Source organism: Manacus vitellinus, unplaced genomic scaffold, assembly GCF_001715985.3.
Source record: "Manacus vitellinus isolate BGI_N305 unplaced genomic scaffold, ASM171598v3 scaffold_7_pilon, whole genome shotgun sequence".
Taxonomy (NCBI): domain Eukaryota; kingdom Metazoa; phylum Chordata; class Aves; order Passeriformes; family Pipridae; genus Manacus; species Manacus vitellinus.
This window is the reverse complement of record NW_021940813.1, coordinates 26,321,035-26,342,460: the sequence shown is the minus strand read 5'-3', so window position 1 is coordinate 26,342,460 and position 21,426 is coordinate 26,321,035. Positions and strand designations below refer to the sequence as shown.

Here is a 21,426-nt window from a genome sequence, read left to right as displayed (position 1 = left end):
CTCCCCTTCTTCTCTCTCATGCTTTCTTTTCCATTCCCAGTGATGTTTCATGATTTTTATGTGTCAAGTACTACTAAAAAACATTTAACATTCCTGAGTCCATCTAATGAATTTTGTCCAGTCTACTGATCACATAGAAAACTCAAATGGAATATAAATCCAATGTGTGATTCTTAGTCCCTGCCCTGCCTCATCTTGAGTCAGAAAGAGAACATGGAGGGTAGAGCCTGGGGATTTTAAGGTACCCAGTTGGGCTTTCAACATCTGCTACAAAGATCAAAAATTAAATTTACCTTCAGAAAACAAACAAAAAAAAGAGTATTTTTGATTACATCAATGGCATTTGGTCCCTGAATGTTTTACTTCTATTGCACAACCATCTACCCTTCATTTTTTGCTCTTTTTCAGGGCACTTAACAGGCCCCTAATCCTGGAACTTGTTAAGAACCAGCTGAGATTTTACTTGTTACTTTGCTGTCTGTCTAAAGCAATTTTAGGCATACATAGACACACACTCTTACCTGTGAAATGAGTAAGACAGCCAGGTTCAGAAGATGCCTGACTGCTGTGTCTTTATTTTCACACATAGGTTTTATACAACATCTTCATTGCCTTCACCCAGATGCACAGGTACGAAGAAATCGAATCCATTGACGTCTTCGCTGGCTTCGCTCGCTTCTTCGTGGTGGGGCTGGGGGGTGTATTGTTTGGGATCGTATTTGGATTTGTTTCAGCATTCATGACTCGATTCACCCACAACGTCTCTGCAATCGAGCCCCTGCTGGTCTTCATGTTCAGCTACCTGTCATACTTGTCTGCTGAAACCCTCTACATCTCTGGCATTTTGGCGTGAGTATTCCTTATGGCTTTTTGGATGACCTCTTGAAGGAAGTGGCACGGTTTTGTTCAGGTGGTTTGCTCAAGGTTGATACAACACAGGCATTCAGCCTCTGGCTTAGAGATCTGCAGTGGACAGCTTCTAATAGATCTGTAAAATGCAGTGGTAACTAGGAAATGCCTACAGTTAGTGTAGGAATAGATGTGATACCAAGGAGTGTTGGCAAAAGTACTGCAAGGTGTGAGTAAAGTAACCAGTGCTGCTACCATCTGTCTGCTACCTCTGATAAGATCAGCAGGAGGAGAGAATGATTTGATAATACATCACTTTATTTGTATCTATTTCTAAGCAGCATCACCATCAGATCACAAGAGAGACGTAAAGCAATGAGTATGGAAAACATAATAAAGAATGTCAGAGTTTTTGGGTTTGTATACAGATGTGAACATCACCTCTAACACAATGTACTGGAATTACATTACATTTGGACAGCATCACTGGGATTGAAACTGGGCAAAACCAGACAACTGAGAACATCAAATACACACACATACATACACTCATGTATATGGATATTGACAATCATATTTTGATGTGGTCAGGATAGTTTGATACTGCTGTAATGCTGGGGACCGCTTCCTTAAAGTACTGTGTTAGCATGGGTGCCCACTGCAGAGAGAAAGCTGGCAGGTCTGTCAACGGGAGATGCAGAGAGAGTGAGTATTGTGGAAAGGAAAAACGGTGGAGGCAGGAAGGGAGTCAGAAGAGAAAGGAAGGAATAAGGGTGGAAGTGAGAGACTTTAGGAGAAAACTGATGGCAGTTTAAACATAACAAATGCAAGCATATAGTTGCTGATGTCCAGACAGGTGCATTTACTCACCACCACTTGTGAAAAAGTGATTTCATAGAACAACAGGTTTGGGTTGGAAAGGACCTTTAAAGGTCATCTAGTCCAACCCCCTGCAATGAGCAGGGACATCTTCAGCTAGATCAGGATGCAGAGATCCCCTTCCAAACTGACCTTGAATGTTTCCAACGTTGGGACATCTGCCACTATGCTGGGCAAACGGTTCTAGTGTTTCACCACTCTCATAGTAAAAAAGTTCTCCTTATATCTAGTCTAAATCTACCTAAATCTTTCAGTTTAAAACCATTACCTCTTGTCCTATGGCAATAGGTGCTACTAAAAAGTTTGTCCCCATCTTTCTTATAGGCCTCCTGTAAGTATCAAAAAGTTGAAATGAGGTCTCCCTGGAGCCTTCTCTTCTCCAGGCTGAACAACACCAGTTTGTTCAGCTTCAGAGCAGAACTGGCTTTGTAAAAAACTACCTTTGCAGGATGACCCTGGGAAGCAATATTTGAATATTTAAACATACTAAATAAATAGTTATACAGGATATAGGTTATCCTGAGAAATTAGACAAGACAGATGAGTCTTGTACTATGTTTTGCATATCCAACATATTTACCCAGATTGAGGTGACTGGCAACTTTAGTTGAGCAGGGTGAGACCTCCTGTGCTATGCAGGTGGTGCTAATACCTTATGTACCCTTTCCTACCTGCACTGCCCAAAATACTGCTTGCCTGCCTACCCATTGCACTAGACTACATAGCTTTTTATTTTTTTTAATTCTTATTTTTATTAGAGTTCTGAAATTATTAGTAATATAAGAATGTTAATATAATTGGGATTTATTATTCTTACTGCTTCATTAAGGAAATTATTGCTTGTTTTAGAGATGAGAACTTATTGTCACTCTTCTGAATTATTGAGGATTCATTCATCTTTCACTTGGATCGTGAAAGTCTATTATGCATGTGTAACTGAAAGTCAACAGTATTAATCATTAATGCCTAATGGCCTTGTCTTGGAGTGTCCTTGGACATGCTAAATGACTCAGCTCCACCATGATACCCTTGAGATTTCTTCAGTGGAAATTAAATGAGCGGAAACTAGAGGAAGGTTATTTAATGAGCAGTCATCATTCTCTGAATTCAGAAGTTTGAAAAAATATAATCACAAGAAGCCCCCAAAGAATAAAATCATATCAGTAGAAACTAGATAGGTGATGGAATATGTTACTAGCATCGCACTCAATCTATTTATTACCTATGACTATGCAAAAGGTAGGGGAGAAGAGGGAATCCCCTTCAGTAGGACTGCTCAAAGACTGCTGCTCCATGTGATTGTCACTAGTGTCTGTACTGGGTGGCTGCTGATACTTCTGAAGCAAGCTCTAGTCTTCATTAACAGTGAAGAAGTGGAAAACATCCCTTTGCTTCCTTAGGCACCTTCCTCACAGCCTAGGTAACTAAAAGGGGAAGGACACTTCTGTAGGACAACTGAATTTCCACCTGCTGTACAACAATGGGTTACTGTGGGTGGAGAGTCCTGAAGTTTGGTCTGGCACTGCTGATCTACCAGTCAGTTGTCTGGGAGCCACTGGGAGCTTTGGTCTTGGCATGGCACTACCACCGTGTTCTCCCACCTCAAAGGGGAAGATCACTAAGAGGCAAGTTATGTCCCTCTAACTGGTACAAAACCAACCTGCCCTTTGTTTGAGACAAATATTTGGTGCTTGGTGACTCTGTGTTAGGCATTCAGGATAAAATGGACTTTGAACTGGAACGTGATACCCTCACTTCCTCATTAGGAAGGCTGACTGGTTTGCTTCCTTTATCCTGTATGTAGAACAGATTTGTAAAGCTGAATGAAGATGCTTTTCTATCTAGTGAAATAGCTAATGTAACTGAAGAAATAAAATTCTTCTTGATATTAGGAAGGTCAGAATCTGGTGATAGAGAGTGCAGGTAATGATGGTTGAGGTTGTTCTTAACTGAAAAGAAAAACAGGCTGATTTCTGATGTTTTTCTTGATACAGAATGACAGCATGTGCAGTGACAATGAAAAAATATGTGGAGGAGAATGTGTCCCAGAATTCTTATACCACAATAAAATATTTCATGAAGATGCTAAGCAGCATCAGTGAGACCCTGATTTTTGTGTTCATGGGAGTTTCTACAGTGGGGAAAAACCACGAGTGGAACTGGGCCTTCATTTGCTTCACTCTGCTCTTCTGCCTCATTTGGCGGACACTGAGTAAGTCAGCTTTTGCAGAAAACCTTCTCCACACCTCAGAGAGAAACCCTTGGGTGCAAAGGTATGTTAGAAAAGTCTGTGTAGACTGTCACAACTGGTTTATCTTACTGACAAGCATGTTTCACAAATCTACACATGGAGAAAAAATAGAAAAAAGCCTCAAACAAACGTGAATGTCAGTCTCCAAGCAAAGACTTCATGTTTAGGTGAGAATGGAATATTTTAAGCAAACTAAAATATTATCAGGATTATGCTTATAGAGATGCTTGTATCTTAGTTAACTATATGCCTTTGGTAAGTGGGCCTCATAATGATTTCATCACACACTTGCATTAACTAATTAGATAATGTATATCATCACACTTCTAGTGCTATAGGTCCTACTACAGGTCCTGGGCCAGGAGTGCTGGAGACATATAAAAAGAGGGAAGGTGAAAATTAGCGCTGATAGATGACTGAACAGGGACTTATACCATATGTAGGTCAACCAACTATGCTACTGCTCCTCACAAGTCAACTCTGAAGTTTTAAACTGCTAGAAAATAGTGCTTGTATGAAAATACTGCATTTTCACACATGGTATCTCCCACTCCTGCAAAGGTCTCCTAGTCCCTGATCTGTGAGACTGGGGTTCCTGCAGCATGAGTAGGACAGTTTATAGATAATTTCACATGACTTGTGGGACACAGGCGCTCTTCTCCTCCTAATGTCCAGGATGGGTTGAAAGTTATGTTGAAAAAGAAGAAGCAATAAGACAGCTGGTGGTTGGTGTTCCGGAGGTGGTAGCAATCCTGGTATGCCTCTACCAAGAGCTGCTCTTGTGCCTGTTAGCGAGTTTACTACAACTGTGGAAGCAGAGAGGCAACACATTGCCATCTTCTCCCTCATCTACTAGTACTTTTCTGCCAAGCTTTCTAGAGGACATAAGGAAAGAAGGAATGACCTACTGGATCAGACCAACCATCTACTGGTGTCTTCAATGGATCCTGCAGGAGATGCTAATTACAAGCCTGGCCATTTTCTGAGCTTTATTCACCTTCTACTTCTCCAGGATCCTACAGTCTCTATGATAGAGATGTGAGAGGGTACAGTCCCTGCCCGTGCCACATAGAGGTCTCTTTTTGATTGGTAGCCCACGAGATTATGACTTCCTTTTTTGGAGCCTTAATACTCTATTCTCATAGAATTTCACAGAATATTCTGAATTAGAAGAGACCCATGAGGATCATCGAGTCCAACTCTTACATGAATGGCCCATACAGGCATCGAACCCACAACCTTGGTACTATTAGCACCATGCTCTAACCGACTGACCTAAGATGATTGGCTGCATCAGGTTAAGTTACAACTTAAAGTAAATACATTTACTCCTGGAGAGGTGATGAATTATGGAACACATTCTACTGAGCCACTGTTATTTGCCACTAGCTAAAAATATGAGTGAACAATGTTTTTGAAATTAATGATATTTTGGAAGTAGTACACATAACAGGGTCAAAAATACAATTATGTAGGCAACCTTATTTCTGACATTTTTTAACTTCTGAGTACCTGAATTTTCCATCTTAAGAGCATTCTTTTTGAATTTCAGTAGCTTTTTTTCAGGGTAGTTTATAATTTTAAAGAAAATGAGAAATCCAAATATTCTATCAAGAAGCCTTGGAGGAGATATTCTGAGCACAGAAATTAGGCTACCTTGGCTAAGTTAGTAGGTTGATTCCCCCATGGTTCATTTATAATCAAAGGAGTACCCTCTGGAGCATCCAGTGGGGCAGAAATCTATATTGATCACCTGCCACCACCTCCTTCAGCCATTTGCCCCATCTATATTCCCTTTACAGTCGGAGCTGGTGGCTAATGGCATCCCTTGGGGAGATGAGATCAATTTTTTAAATCTTCCTTAATGACCTGGATGAAGGAACAGATTGCACACCAAGTGATTTTGTGGCTGATAGAAAACTGCAGGGAGTAGTCAATATTTTGGATGGCTTCCATTCAAAGTTACCTGGACAAACGGGAGAAATAGGCAGAAGGCTTATGAAGTTCAAGAGGAGCACATGCAAGGACTGTCATGTGGGTTGGAATAACTCCGTACACTAGTATAGGCTTGGAATCTAATGAGCAGCTCTGCAGAAAAGGGCCTGGTCTAGTAGTCAATAAGTTGAACACAAGCCAGAATTATGTCCTTGTGACAAAGAAGTTCAGACATGTCCTGGTCTACATTAGCAAGTGTAGCAGGCAGGCCCAGCAAAATGTTTCTTATCCTCTCTTCAGAACTGGTGAAAATGTGTGCTGCTTTCAGAGTGCTTTCCAGTTCCAGGGTACCCACTGTACAAGAATATGACAGTTCTGGATCAAGTGCTGTTGAGGCCACCAACCTGGTCAGAGGCTGGAGCACTGGACATACAAGGAATGTCAGAGAGTGCTGAGTCTATGCAGTCTGGAGAAGATCTGGCACAAAAGAAAACTTACTACTTTCTACAAGTACCTGATCAGAGGAGACAGAGAGTAAGATGGATCCAGACACTTCTCAGAGGTGTACAGCAATAGGGCACAGGGAACAATCACAACCTGTAACATAGGAAATTCTGATTAGACAGTAGGAACCTGCATCTTAACATGAGGGTAATCCATTACTATAACACTGGACCAGCCCTCCATTCCTAAAGGCATTCAAGGAGCTTTGAGCACCCTGATCTGATTAGCTCTGCTTTGAGTAGGGACTTGGACTAATTGAACTCCAAAGGTCCTTTCCAGCCTACAGAACTCTGATTCAAACATCTGGGACCAGATATGTCAAACATCTGAGATTAAGGTCCTATTTCTTAAATCTGTTGGGTGGTTTATCCCTCAGTCAAAAAGAATGTCAGAGGAGGAAGAAGATGATGGTTTGAACTTCAAAGCCCATACACACTTCAAGACTTTGATTTTTGTCTGGGAGCCCTGGAGAAAGACATTTAACAGAGGAAAAAGAGAGAAGAGGAAACCTGTGAAGGTTCAAGTATGTGCCTCTGAACAACTCTATTATATATAGAGAAGACACAAATACTCAACAGTAGAGGTGATATGATTCTTGTGGGTTGACAGCAAAAACAAAGTAATTACATATTTTCTTGCTATTTCTGGACCAAGCATGGCCTCTAAGTTTTTCAAGGCTTGCTTTTGGAGTCCATTTTGAAATATCATTCCAATCAAGACGGAAACAGTACTCTCCTGATATAAAAGATATTTTCCTGCCACATGTCCATCCTTCTCTCAGACACCAAGGGGAGTGCTAGAGCTTTCCAGAAGGCCAAAATATTTTCTGCTAAACCTGTGTGTTAAAATGATTACACATTTTTTTTCTGAAGCTTGAATAAAGGTATTGCCTGAGGGTTATACCTCACATATGCAGTTTCAGTCTTAGTACCTGATGTCTAGCACAGTTATAAATAGCCAAAAAAGGTCTTGCATAAAGTGGTATCCAGCAACCTACATAACAGCATACTGCTATTGTCTTTACCGCTAATAATCTGAGTTTATCAATGATAGCTGTGTAAAATAACACCAGCAATTACCAGCATTTGTCAGCTTTTATGTCAGTAATTTACCAGTTTCCACACAAAATATAGGATACATGTTTCTTATGGAAGACAATGAAGATTAAGAGTAAATCAAGCAGATTGCTGGAAGTACTCTAAAAAGAAAAGTTGCAATCCTTACACTGTCTTACTGTTTTTAATTTTTATTAAACAGAGAAGTAGAGACACAATAAGCCAGAGGACTGAAAATTAAAATGCTATTACTCTTTGCCTTTTAGTGAACCTGTCCACAGGACTTATTGGTAAAGCACTGTTCAAACACTTTGTACAGACACTGTGCAGAAAGCAGGAAACATTGCAAGAGTAGGCACAGGAGAAACTCTCATCCAGTCATTTTTCTTGTCTCCAGAACACTTTGGAGAAAACTATGAGACATAAATATAGAAAGTAAATCTTTTGCCGTAATCTCACTACTAAACTGTGTAAATCCTGAAGCAGTTATGAACCACCATCTTTTATATGAGGTTATTTCACATGAACCAGATTCAGCAGCTGGTCAAAGAGAAGCTACAAAAAACTAAAACTGAAAAAAATGGGCTGTCAACAGTTCCCTGAGCCAAGACATTTTGCCTTTAATATTTTCATTTGCTCCTTGATTAATAATAATAGTTGTGGGGTTTTTCCCTTCCTAGGTGTATTTGCTCTCTTCTACATCAGTAACAAGTTCCGAACATATCCCTTTACTGTCAAAGACCAACTCATTATTTCCTACAGTGGCCTTCGAGGAGCCAGCAGCTTCTCTCTTGCAGTCTTGCTTCCAGTGCATCTCTTCCCCAGAAAAAACCTGTTCATCACTGCTACTCTTGTCGTTATATATTTCACTGTGTTCATCCAAGTAAGTATATTTCTTAATGGATTGCTTTCATGTAATAGAGGTGTCTGAAAGCTTCATAGTGAAAACTGCATTGAATTTACTTCTAGACTAGGACAAGCTATTGCATTTTATGGCCAGATTTAGCATTTCAATGTGTAATTACCCTTTCAGGAAATTTTAGGTATTACAGAAATCCTGTACTGAAAAAACGTGTCTTCTAAAATATTCAAGGGAAAGGGCACTCTGTATTCAAAGTTATGTTCACTCCATATGCATTTCCTGATGCTTCCAATTTAAGAAGTATTTTAACTTTACACCAAATCATTCTTTACTAGTCATGTATCCCAAACTGACCAGGAAACAGTATGTCTCTTCTAAGACAGATTTTGGATTTTATACTTTTATCTTCATCCATCTCGGAGACCAAATAAGAATATTTTGAAATCCTTCTAAAAAGAATACTAAAGAAAAATAAAGTGAATAATTAATATTTGCAAGTGTAAGTGTCTACTTTAGATATTTGGGTTATTCCACCTAGCTTACACTGCTGTACCTGGAAGAACTGAATTTTCCAGAGGTCTTGCATCCCATGCTCTATATTTTCCCACACAGAGATCTCAGATACTATAGGGTGCCAATGGGGCACTATGCACTTGTTATAGGTAAAGCACTTAGACTTCAGCAGAATGTTTCAGGAAAAAAACCCACATTTTGTTTCTATTTCCCCTTTTAAAATGCTATTCTGTATCAGTACAGTAAAGAAGTGGGAACAACTGAAATCTGTTTCTAAGTGAACCCCATCAAAGATATTAATTCTAAAAATGTTAAAATAAACAGCTTCAAGATTGCAAGACCTCACAAAGATAATGTTTTCTTTCAAATGAGTCCTGTTTTAAAAAAAAATTGGCAATGAGTCAATTACTTTACATAGTTAGAATATGCCAACAAATATAATCTTGCTTAAAGAAAACCCTGGTGTACAATCTTTTTTAAAGTTTTTGATTTTAATTCTCTTTTATAGCTCTCCATGCAAATAATACTTCACTTGTGTGTCTAAGACACAGCTTTCCTAATTTATTAAAATTAAACCATTTTACTTTCTTTCCCTTTTTTTCTGAAAGATAACTAATAATTCAACTCACTATTCCAAATGCAGGGAATCACAATTGGACCATTGGTCAGATATCTGGATGTCAAAAAGACAAACAAAAAGGAATCTATCAATGAAGAAATACATGTGCGAGTAAGTTTTTTATATCAGTAGCTGGTATCCCAAAAAAGAAGAGAAAGGGTGGATAGAGGGAGGCACCTGGAAGCGCTGGCATTCACTGGATTTGGACACTCAATGCTTTTAAGATGCATGGAGGAAACCCTAGGCATAATTTTCTAAAATATGATATCTCATTTATACTCATAGTGACTATCATATTATAAGATCAAGTCACAAATGTCACGGTGTAGCAAGTCCTTACTTCTTAGTACTTGTGACCGTGGGAGGACAGAAGCAGAAAGGTAAAGTTTACAGAATGAACTCACAATCCTTCTGATATAGATTTGTCAGATACATTTGTTGCCATCTTTTGACTGTTTCTAGACAGACTGACACCTCCAAAGTCTTTAATCAAGTTTTATTGAACTAAAATGAGTTGAACCATTGGACTTCAAATTTAATTTCAAGTTATTCCAAGTCATGATCTTTCCCCTCACAAACATTTACTTTAGTTCTCGAATTACCATTATATAAAATAACAGAAAGCTGCTCAAACTGACTTAACAATGTTATAGAAAAAGTATGCACATTCTTTCATTTTCCCATTAGGGAATAAATTTGAAATTAATGGAAACACTGACTTAAAATGAAGCATATGCAGAGACATTAGCAAAATTAGAGCATATCAACTGATTTGAATTTGAATTTAATTCTTAGTATTTCAACCTTTACATTTAACCTTGAAAAGAATTTACATTTAAAGCACCACTTATGACAATATGCCTGTAAGAACCGGCCTTTTTCTGTCTGTCTCTAGTAATACACAAAAAATGACTGAAAAACATTGCAGTTAGCAGTGACAAACTTACCAGCCTCATAACAATCTCAAAAATCCTCAGAGAACTTGTCAGTCAAGGCAAAGGTGTTAGGTACCTGGTGCTGTGTCCCTCTCAGAGAGGTCACACATGCAGAAGGGAAGTTTGGTTGACAGAACCAAGAATTTAGTTTTTGGGCTCAGTAGGCAAAAAGGACCAGGAGATTTGTTGCCTCCATCAAAATATTGCCACTGCAGCCAAGCATAGGAGCTGACACTGGGATCTTTGCCTTGATTTTTAGAGCAATGTAGTTGCTTTCAGAATTAACTCACATGCTCCAATAAAAAAAAATAAAAAACCCTCAAAATTCTGTCATCAAATATCTGTTTGTGGCCACTTAAAATTTTTCCATGTTTTTTTCTCTAGTTGATGGATCACTTGAAGGCTGGTATTGAAGACATATGTGGACATTGGAGTCATTATCAGCTGAGAGATAAGTAAGTATCTCTTATTGCGGCCTAATATAATAAAATAACCTATCTACCATATAAAATACAATAGGTAAATAGAATAGGAAATCAAAATACTGGGGACATGTGCAATATCTCCTTTTAAAAACTGAACTCCAGAGTAACCCTTGCCTTTTGGGAGGGCAGTGCTCATATATTGCCTGCTAATTTGGTTCTGCACAAAGAAACAGAAAATTAGACTTCCAAAAGAAAAGTAAAGCACGGGAACTTGTGCTGCAAACATCAGCCTGTGCACATAGCTTTGGTATAAATCTAAGATCCCTGGCAATGCTCCTTTAGCTCTGGATTTAGAACATAAGCTACATAAGGTGTAGTTTCACTGACTTCTGCTGTAAGCCTCCACAGCAAATATGATCCCCTCTTGGTGAGTACAGATTCAGTAATAATTGGTCACCTGTCCTTACAGGTGACCAATCCAGTAATATTTAAAATAAGAGATCTGAAGGGAATGTTTGCATTCAAATGTTCAGTAGCATAAGCAGATGCTCTCAAGCTAGTCTTCACTCAGAAATGCAGGATCTGCATTGTCTCTTCTATAAGCAGGATGAGGTGGTTTTGTGGAGCTTTGGGACTATTCCAAGCACTGCCCAAAAGCGATGGATATGCTGTGGCCTTTACCTTTTCCCTAAGAGAGCTCTGTGATCATGTTGACCACCACCAAAGCATGTGAAGAGAAGTAGGGGAAAGACTAATCTTTCTTTCCTCCCAACATCTTATTATGATTCTGTGGGCTAAAAATTACCCCTAGTTATTCTAGCTATGCCTAGGTTTCTGTGCTCTAATCCTGTCTGACCTTTCAGCATTGGACTCCAGTAATCCAGCTGGGGTGTCTGCTGGGACATGTGGCAACTCCTTTCATTACTGGGTTTCTCCCTATGGAAACCAGGAATTAAGAGTGGGAAGAAGATGGCTGTTATGAATCCAGTTCTTGTCCTAGTGGAGAGTAATGATGTAATGTACTAGGGCATACCCGGAAGCTAAAATGTCTTCTTGGCTCTGACAACACAGAGATAGCTTTAGGACACCCATCTGCTGGGACCACACCACTGTCTGTATAGACAATAGTCTGAACAATTCCCCGTTGGAGCAGTAATTTCACTGAAGTAGCTGCATTGACACATATGTTCGAGTAAATGCTATCCCATTGTCTCACGTCTACCTGATAGCTCTGAAAAGAGAGTTTTGCCCATACTAGCCATAAATGTAGTGTTTTGGTTTAGGGACAGATTCAAAAAACACACTATGTCTGAAGACACAACGTAAGAAGACTGTATTAGAGGTATTCCCTAAACTTTTCTATGCAGCTTTAAAGATGTATATCAGAATTAATTACTTCAGCGATGACAATCCAGGAGGCTTTCTGTTACACAGAAAAACATAAAGAAATCTAATGCCAGTGGAAACGTTTGTGTACCTACCTCTGCTATTTAGGAATAAAAAATAGCCTTTGTTAAGAAAAAAAGATACGATTTCTGTATTGCTTTTCTTAGCATTGTGGAGCACATTACCTCGCTGTGATAAACTATTCCTTTGAAAGAAACAGAACAGTTGTCCTGCTAAAGATTCACTGTTGTTCTGCTAAATGCTGCCTGAAAGCACATACCTGTTCCAAGGCACACGCACACATTCACATTCAAATGATGCCACACATTAGTGATATTTTACAATCTGCAAGCACATAGTATTTTGGGGTCCATTCAATTTCTCTGTTATTCAGAATACAAAGAAATGTATTTTCTCTGCTCTAATTGTCAGGATTCAAAATTATCAGCAACATAATGGGCTCAAACTACTGTAACTACTGGGCCATTTAGAGCCTCATTGGTGGCTGGCTGAATAGACCAGGATTACTGTAAGAGCAGCTGCTGCTGTTATGCCCTACTATAATACAACATTAGTACAAAAGCGTGGAGACTGGCCATATTCTTTTCTGACAAATGTGGTGGTGTTATATTCAAACACACACAGCCCTCTTTTTTGCTCTGATTACAGCTTGTTTCTTTCTTTTGTCTCGTGGGCTCTGAAATCTCTGTGGACCAGCAGACTATGCCAAATATCCCCCTAAAGGTCTCTGCTAACTAGGCCTGCAGGAGCCTCCACAGGTGCCTCTAATTTGGATTCAGTTTGCACCACCAAATTACATGTATGTGCATTTGAATGAAGATCAGCTTGTACTACAGAAAAAAACCACATTCCCTTTTTTACACTTTGATTTTGGTATCTCTTTTGCAGATTTAAGAAGTTTGACAATAAGTATCTGAAGAAAATTTTAATTCGGCAACACCAGCCCAAATCCAGTCTTGTGTCATTATACAAAAAGATGGAGATAAAACTGGCCATAGAGATGGCTGAGAGTGGCATGCAAATTTCAAAACCATCCACTGCTTCTTTACAGTGAGTATCAACCTCCTGACCCTTTGCAGAGCAGGAAGAGGAAGGAGGGGGACAAAATGTAAGAAAAAAAAGACAGTTATGAAAAGAGTAGTTGTAATTTGGTGTTCATTATATTTGCACTTTGTCTCTTTGTTCAGAGAGTGAAAATCAAAATGGACATTTTCTCTGTTTCTTTTCAATGATGCAAAGTTCTGAAAAGGAATCATGAGTGGTGCAGAAGCCACTCTAGCTGCTTTAAATCACAGCAGTGGATCAAGATGGCTGTACTTGCCACTAATCTGCCAACGGGTTTTGCTCATCCCTGTTAGGTGCTGAGAGACCTACGGGATGGCTTAGCACACAGGCCCTGACTTCATTATCCCAATCGCAAATTTTTGCTGAGAGCAGATTTCTTTGTAGCATTTGTAATTTTTGCTACTCCAGTTTGCAGTCCTTCAAACCATCTTGCCATATTTTGGTACTTCTGTGACAAATTTGTCCAATTAAACATTGAGAGCAGCCCTGTCAAGAAGGACTTGAGGGTACTTGTGGATGAAATGCTGGACATGAGCTGGCAATGTGCACTTGCAGCCCAGAAAAACAACCATATCCTGCATCAAAAGGAGTGTGACCAGCAAAGATGATCAGAGGGCTGAAGCACCTCTCCTGTGAAGAAATGATAAGAGAGTTGGGGTTTTTTAGCCTGGGGAAGAGAAGGCTCTGGGGAGACCGGATTACAACTTTCAGCACTTAAAGGGAGGTTACAAGAAAGATGGGGACAGGCTTTTTTAGTAGGCTTTGTAGCAATAGGACTAGAAGTAGTGGTTTTAAACTAAAAGAGAACTAGACTAGAAACAAGGAAGAACTTTTTTACGATGAGGGTAGTGAAACACTGGAAGAGGTTGCCCGGAGAGGTGGCAGATGCCCCATCCCTGGAAACATTCAAGGTTGGGTGTGATGGGGCTCTGAGCGACCTGATCAAGTTGAAGACGTCCCTGCTCATTGCAGAGGTGTTGGAACTAGATGCAAATCATTCTATGATTCTAGGAAACAGTAATGCAACTCGGCATCAGACAGACCAGAGCCATCAACGAGGAAACTATCCTCTAGGAGAGAAGTCTGCACAAATCTTGACTCCTGCATGCTATAATTGACATGCATATATTTCTCCTCATTTTGCAACACACTGTCCAGAGTATGGGTATTGAAGGCATTTGCCTTCACAAACTCTTTCCTGGAGTCTTGCTGACCACTGTTGCTACTACTGCCTGCTCTTGCCTGCTGCATCATTAAACCTTTCTGCATTTTGCAGCAGTCTCTGGCAGGGTCCAACATATTTTCCTTTGTGAATGGTCATCTCTACCCATACCTGAAAGTCCAAATACCAACCGGATGTTAAATTAAAATCCTTCTTGAAACTTTGGCTTAATCATGTCAAGATCTTTCTGCTTTCTTGAAACTGATGTCAGCATGCAGTGTAACACCCAGCCCTTTTCTCTCTAAATCATTGTTCGCTGAATGGATGATATTAAAAGACTTCATGCCTGTCAGGCTCCTTTCTGTCTGCTGTATTCCCTTAACTCTTCTGAGCCAAGAGAAAATGTGCAAAATTATTAGACAATCCATAGCAATCAAACCATGTCCCTCTTCTTTTCCTGAGGGAGAGAGAAAATAAAACAAATTACTCCAGTGTAGTTCAGAAATTCTCTCCTGAGCAGAGAATTTAGATTGAAAAATGTTCTATAATAAACAGCTGGTATGATGGAGTAATTTTTGCCAGCTCTACTCTGGATATAATTCAATTTTACTGTGCATCATCTCTGATGAACAACTTTTCCTACTGAGAAAACCTTTTTAAAAGTGAAGTGTCAACTTAAAAAAACCCCATAGCCTGTGGCTCAAAAATATTCTGATTCTCACAGACTGTGAGTGTTCTAGGAAAAGACATATTTTCCCAACTCTGTTAATTGATAGATGTCTGCGGTCAAGAGCATTACAGGAGACAGTATAGTGATCTAGTTGTTGGATCTTTGGTCAGGGCCAGTGCAGAAGTTCTTGTCACCATTTTCCTGAGCAACTAAGTGAACCTACGTAAAAGGTTTCTAAATGTATTACAGAATGTCTGATTGTTATTGTTGAGACAGCTTGTACCTAAAATTCGTGTCTTCTGTGAGGATACAAACTCTGGCCATGAACAAGATGAGGTTTGAAATAAAATTCCAGTGTATGACATGTAAAACATTATTAGCAGTGCCAGAGTAGTGAGAAAACTCTCACTCGCACTTCTGATCAGTTTTGTAGCCTTTATGTACCCAAGGGGAATTGCATTACAAGAATCAATGCAGATCTGCATTGCTGTGAATTAGCAAAATTGCATTCATGCTGGCGTGATTCCTGCTGTTGGAATGGGTGTCCAGCAAGTATCTTCAGTGCATACTGAAAAAAAATTTGCCTATGGATTGTGCAACAAAGAATCCCTTTTGAATGAAAATAGAGCATTTGGTTATGATGTTTTGGAGAATATAAGCCTTAGAAATAAAAAGAGAAATGGCAAAAGCAGAGTCATACAGATATTATCAAAACTGTGGGTTTACGGCTGTTTTTTGGAGGACATATGCTCATTAGAGAGAAAGATGGTTTGATGCTGAGCTTACTTATTGTTGGCTTTATATTGGTGCAATACTGACTTTGGTAAAATCAATACAGTACAAATGAGAACCAAGTGTTGTGTTGTCATTTGTGGTGGTGCAGTTGTGAGAGAGCTGTGCCTGTTGAATGTTAGTTCCTTCACAGGACTAGTAAAAATTGGTGAGCAGCTTACAAAGTTCAAAATTTCTGATATAATATAAAAAAATATTAAACCATTTGTGGAGGTATCAATGTATCAAGTATCATATCAACTATACATCTCCATATCTAAAGAAAGAAGTACTGTCAGGGTACTCATTACAGAGAGACAGTCAGTTTTCATGTCGTATTGTAAGTTCAGGTTTTTTTCTCCACAAATATATCTCCTGTGCTGTGCTTTGTTGTAACATGTTGGAAGTTTCCATAAGAACAAAGAAATACTTTCAGTAAGGATTACTTTATGGGTTTGGTAACATACCAAACTTGTTTGGGTTTTTTTTTAAAGTTCTTTTTAAATGTATTGTATATTGCACATTGTAAAAGCAATCTGTTCCTTATTACTATATATGTGCATTGTTATCTGTTGGGTAGGTTCATATCCAATTCTATGAAAAGAATACACATTTTTTTATTTGTGCTGCAGAACAATACAGATTATCTTCATGCTGTTTGTTCTCTTGCTACCTCAGCAAGAGAACATTTTAAGAGCAAAATAATAAGCTTTTAAAAGACTTAGAACTGACCACTTCTGTGCTGGCTTGTGGAGGAGGCCGGGTATGACCCAGCTCTAATACTATACCTTCACCTATTGGCAATTTCTCTCTTAGTTTTTACTTGACAAAAAAATTGTCAGATTCAGTTTTAGTCTGATGCAGAATGAAAACACATTCCAGGACCTTGAAATATATGAGAAATTAGGTCTTATATTCCAGGGACTTTGGACAGGGCCAGGACACCAGGGCTTACTGTCTACTTGATGGTAAGAGGTAGTAAAATGTAAAATTCAGGCAGTTCATGTTGGTCCTACAAGTTTTCAAGATGTTCATGATATATCATAGAACAAAACAGTAGTAATATTGTTAAAGTACCTGTAATTGCAAATTACAATCTTTTTCCTATATTTACAGCATAATCTCAGATTAGCTTGAATCCATCTTCCTTCGCCATTAAAAGTTTTTAATTTATTTTAGAGGAAGTATGAAATAAATGCACACAAAGCTTTGGCAATACTGTACATTGATCATGATCAATTTTTAAACTGCAGTTTACAGGACACCACTTAGCTGAAAACAAAGACTTGCAATCACTTGTTTTGTTTTGATTTGGTTTTTTGGTTTTTTTAAGAAGCAGGAAAGCAGAATGAAGGGAAAAAAACCCCAGAAACAACAAGATGAACTCAGACTGATTTATTCTGGAGGATCACTATCTATTTCCCTTTCTTTTCTTGGGAATTCATCTGAATGCTAACTCTCACAGAGACTGATCACTGTAATAAAGCCAGTTAACAATTCACAGCAGCCCTCCTCCATTGTTTTGCTAGTGGAAAAAACTGGGCAGCTACAAATGACAGTGGGCTTCTTGTCGGAGTTTTTTTAAAAATACAAAGATGATTATCTTTTAGGTAGTTCATTTCAAATGGGGAAACAGGGTCATCAGAAAGGAAACCCTATACATTCTCCTCACAACAGGGCAGGTCTTTCAGGCTCCACAACTGGCATATCCTTTAGTTCTTAGGGATTTTCTGCACTTTCTCAAAGGAGTTAAAACCAGTAGTATGGCTAAACCCAGACTGCCAGACCATACTGAGGTTTTATTCAGACAGGAGGAAACTTGCAGTGCCTTCCTGAATGTACAGCTGGTTGTGGCCCAATCTAATTATTGAATAAGAACTTCCTTATGAGAGTTAGAGAGAGAAGAGTTTCTACTGCCAGGAGTGTGAGGTTTAGGGCCCAATCTGACTACCCACTGTATGGATAAAATCTGTGAAAGAGCAAAGTCTGACCGTTTTTTATTCATCTTTAGATGATTTTCTGGTGTTGCTGATCACTGAAAGGCTCTTTGTAGCCTTCTGTTCTAGCACTGAAAATAGACTGTGTGTTATTTCATAGGATTAGTATTTAATCAGCTCGTTAACATCATATTTAATTTTCCCTTTTATTTACAGGAGTGGCAGGAACCGCCGTGCACACAGGCTGTGCCCCGCAGAGGTGGAGTCCATGAGAGATGTCCTGGCACACAATCTGTACCACGTGCGACAAAGGGTGGGTGAGCCACCGGCTGCTGCTCAGTTTGCAGACCCAAAGCCCCTGTTTGCCCTCCCCGCAGCGCAGCACCGTCGGCGGCAGCAGCACCAGCACAGGCTCCAGGGGCACCTGGTGGGAGCCCGCAGCCATTCCGAGCTGGCACCTGCTCGGGGAAGGGATGGAGGGAAAAAGCCTGGGCTTGGGCCCCCTATCTATGCGGAATAAAGGAAAGCTGATTTTTTTCCCATCAGCTTTTCACCCTGATGGCAGCGCGAAAAGCCAGGAAAATCTCTGACTGAGCTGTAGAGGTCAGGCTTCCCTCGCTGCACAGCTCTCCGGATGGGAAACAGCCTCCTCGAGGCCGCCTGGGCTCCCGGCTCTCGGGGAGGGCCGCCGGGGCTCCCGGCTCTCGGGGAGGGCTGCCTCGCCCTTTGGAAGCAGCGGCTGCCGGGGCTCCAGCGGCAGCGAAGCTCCCCTGCGCGGGTGGGCGGACCGGCGGCGCTAAACCCCGCGCAGCCCTGCGTGAGAGCAGCAGCTCACCCGCACCGCGGCAGGAAAAAGAAAAATTCGACGTCCTCCATAGCTTCATTTTACTTATTCGATGTTCTTTGCCTCCATAAAGCTGGTGTGATAATACCTCAGTAGGGATTTATTTTGCAGAAATTCGTACTAATCCTGATGCAGCCCCGTCTGTAGTATCAACTTAACCCAATCCTGGGCCCTGAATAGACAAGTAACCCACAGCAATGAGTGGTAGAGGATATATTATAGTAACCTTGAAATGACACCAATAAGTGAGGCTAACCCATCTAAGACGCATATACTAGAAAATGCTAGGGCCTGCTCATTTAAATGTGGCATTATTAATATGATATTCATTCCTAGCATTGTTTGATTTTTCCCTGGCTAATTATCCTTATGATATTAATTTCTTATCTTACCAGAAACAATTCGCATATATGGTTATCTCAGATTACTGAAATGAACTCTCTCTTCAAAATCAATTACTGTAATGATTATTTGAACCAGTTGCTTCTTATGTGGTATTGAGAACTGTGTGCTTTTGGAAATGGAAGATTGGAAGTAAAATAATGCCACTTCTAATACTTCCCTTTTCGCTCTGAAGGCCTGGTAATGCTCTGGCTCACCAGACCACCTTTACAAGAAGACTTGCAAATGAGACTGAGATTAGATTCTACTTTCTAAGAGGGCTTATAAACTTCACTGAATTTTTCTCTTTAAGGCAGATAATTATTTCCCCCATTTCAGTAGATGTATGTGATAAATTAAAAAGTTTACCTTAAATGATGCTCAGTTTTAGGGTAATATTAATTTGTAGTTTGTCAAAGTATGGAAAGGGAACTCAGCTGTGCATCTCATTCTGGAGACATATTCTTCATTCCTGAGCACATCTGCAACTTGCTTCTGGCTCAGTAATATTAGTACCAAAGCTCAGAGGTGAGTTAGCCACTTATCTCTCTTTTGGGACCTGCCTCATACCTGTAGCTCCCAATTTGTGTGAAGGGATGAAAAAGGGAGGACAAGCCCAGAGATGTTAACAGCCTTCTTAACAGGTGGCTATATTTTTATACACCTGCACTTCAAGCAGGCAAGAGTCTATAAAAAATGGCATCAAAATGTAACCCTTGAGGTGGGAGACTTACAGTTGTGTTCATGCCTCCTCCCATCTTACTGTGCAGCAGTGAGGTTTGTGCAAGACTGCATTTTCCCGTGTTAGCAAAGAGATCGGTTGGTGCCTGAGCTGAGGCAGATGTACCCTTGGCCCTGTGACTGACCAGAATTACTAACACTGCAAATGCAACAAAAATCAGCTCAGTGCACTTTCTGTTTCAGGCACCACCATACAACCGACACAACCTACCTACCAACACAAATGAGACACAAGCGCAAGAAATCCTCATCCGCCGGCAGCACAGCCTGAGGCAGAGTTGCAGGAAGGGAAACAGCTTGCCCTGGAGTAGACCGGTACCTATTGTGTAAACTCTCATTTATGTAAAAATGCCTCTGCTTATCTGTAAATATGGAAAGAGATACATATTTTTATATGCTTTTTGCTGTAATCAAAATGGATACTTTCCCCATTATGCTCATGCAGCACCTAAGAAGAAAGGGGTTCACTTTGCATGTGAACAGCAATGTTTTTATGTCCTACCTCTATACATTGGTCAGAGATTTGCTGCTCTGTTTGCATGTAGTAAAAGAACTTGCATTGGTTTTGCATATGCAAAACAGAGTATAATCAAAGAAAGCCTGATGCCAAGCCCCTGACACCTTGCACTGACAAGTGCACTCTTGATCAATAAAAGATTTTTGTGACCAAATGTAGGCACTGGACAGCATAGACATTTATACCTGAGATAATCACAGTTAAGGAAAAGAGATAAGTTTTTGCTGGATAGATTAGTTTTATTTAAATTTGTCACATGAAATAGGAAAGGTGAATCTTAGAAGAACATATTTCTCTCTGCTGACTGTAAAAAAACCCTCTAGGACTATTATATCAGACAGACACTTAGACTGGAGCTGACATTGAATTCAACCATCCAAGTCAAGCACTGATCTTATTCATACCTCTCAAAGCCTGGCTGTAAAGTGCAGCATATAACTATCCGTCTTTACCATTCCACCAAATAAATGCCAAGTGGAGGCAACCGTGGACACTGAATGCACTTCTGTCTCATACACAGGTTAACACCACGGATGTACGCTACCTCTCTTTGCCTCAGGGCCCCACACAGACCAGTAGACGAAAAACCAGGCACGTTACTTTTACAGGTAATGGAACTGCTTTACTCTGTATTCTAGTGAAAGAAACTGGGGCATTTGTTCAGTGGACTTAACAGTATTAAATTAATACTCGCATGAAAGTCCCTGGCCTCTTTAAATGAGCTACACACTTCTCTCCTTTCTGTTTTATCTATCTTGTTTTTATGGTCATTACTGCAGCAGTTTCTGTCTTGTTCCAGCACCTCCTAGTTTTCTCTTTTTCCCTCTTGCACAAATATTCCTGAGATCCCTGCACTTCCACCTGGCATTTGTGTAAGCCCACGAATGCAAACTATCTGTACTCTGCAGCCCCCCAGACACAACTGTATGCAAAATTGTTAGGAGTTGCTGGACCTGTAGCCCAGTCCAGGCAAGGCTGACACATGCCCCCAGGTCCTCCAAGTATCAAGACTGGGCAGATATTACCAGCAGGCCTCCTCATTCCATAATTATGTGCACATGTACACATGGCCAGACACAAAGAGCAGCACAGACCAGGCACAGT

General features: G+C 40.0%; 1 protein-coding gene across 1 annotated transcript in view; it reads left to right on the top strand.

Moving 5' to 3' along the window:
* The window catches only part of SLC9A4 (solute carrier family 9 member A4), a 31,449-nt gene that overhangs the window by 8,544 nt on the left and 1,479 nt on the right, over nt 1-21,426 (top strand). The window contains exons 3-11 of the mRNA XM_018083998.2: nt 590-849; nt 3,723-3,940; nt 8,154-8,356; nt 9,492-9,578; nt 10,787-10,857; nt 13,123-13,284; nt 18,056-18,152; nt 19,989-20,120; nt 20,843-20,930. Coding sequence (XP_017939487.1) covers nt 590-849; nt 3,723-3,940; nt 8,154-8,356; nt 9,492-9,578; nt 10,787-10,857; nt 13,123-13,284; nt 18,056-18,152; nt 19,989-20,120; nt 20,843-20,930 — 1,318 coding nt within the window. The remainder of the gene's footprint in view (nt 1-589; nt 850-3,722; nt 3,941-8,153; nt 8,357-9,491; nt 9,579-10,786; nt 10,858-13,122; nt 13,285-18,055; nt 18,153-19,988; nt 20,121-20,842; nt 20,931-21,426) is intronic.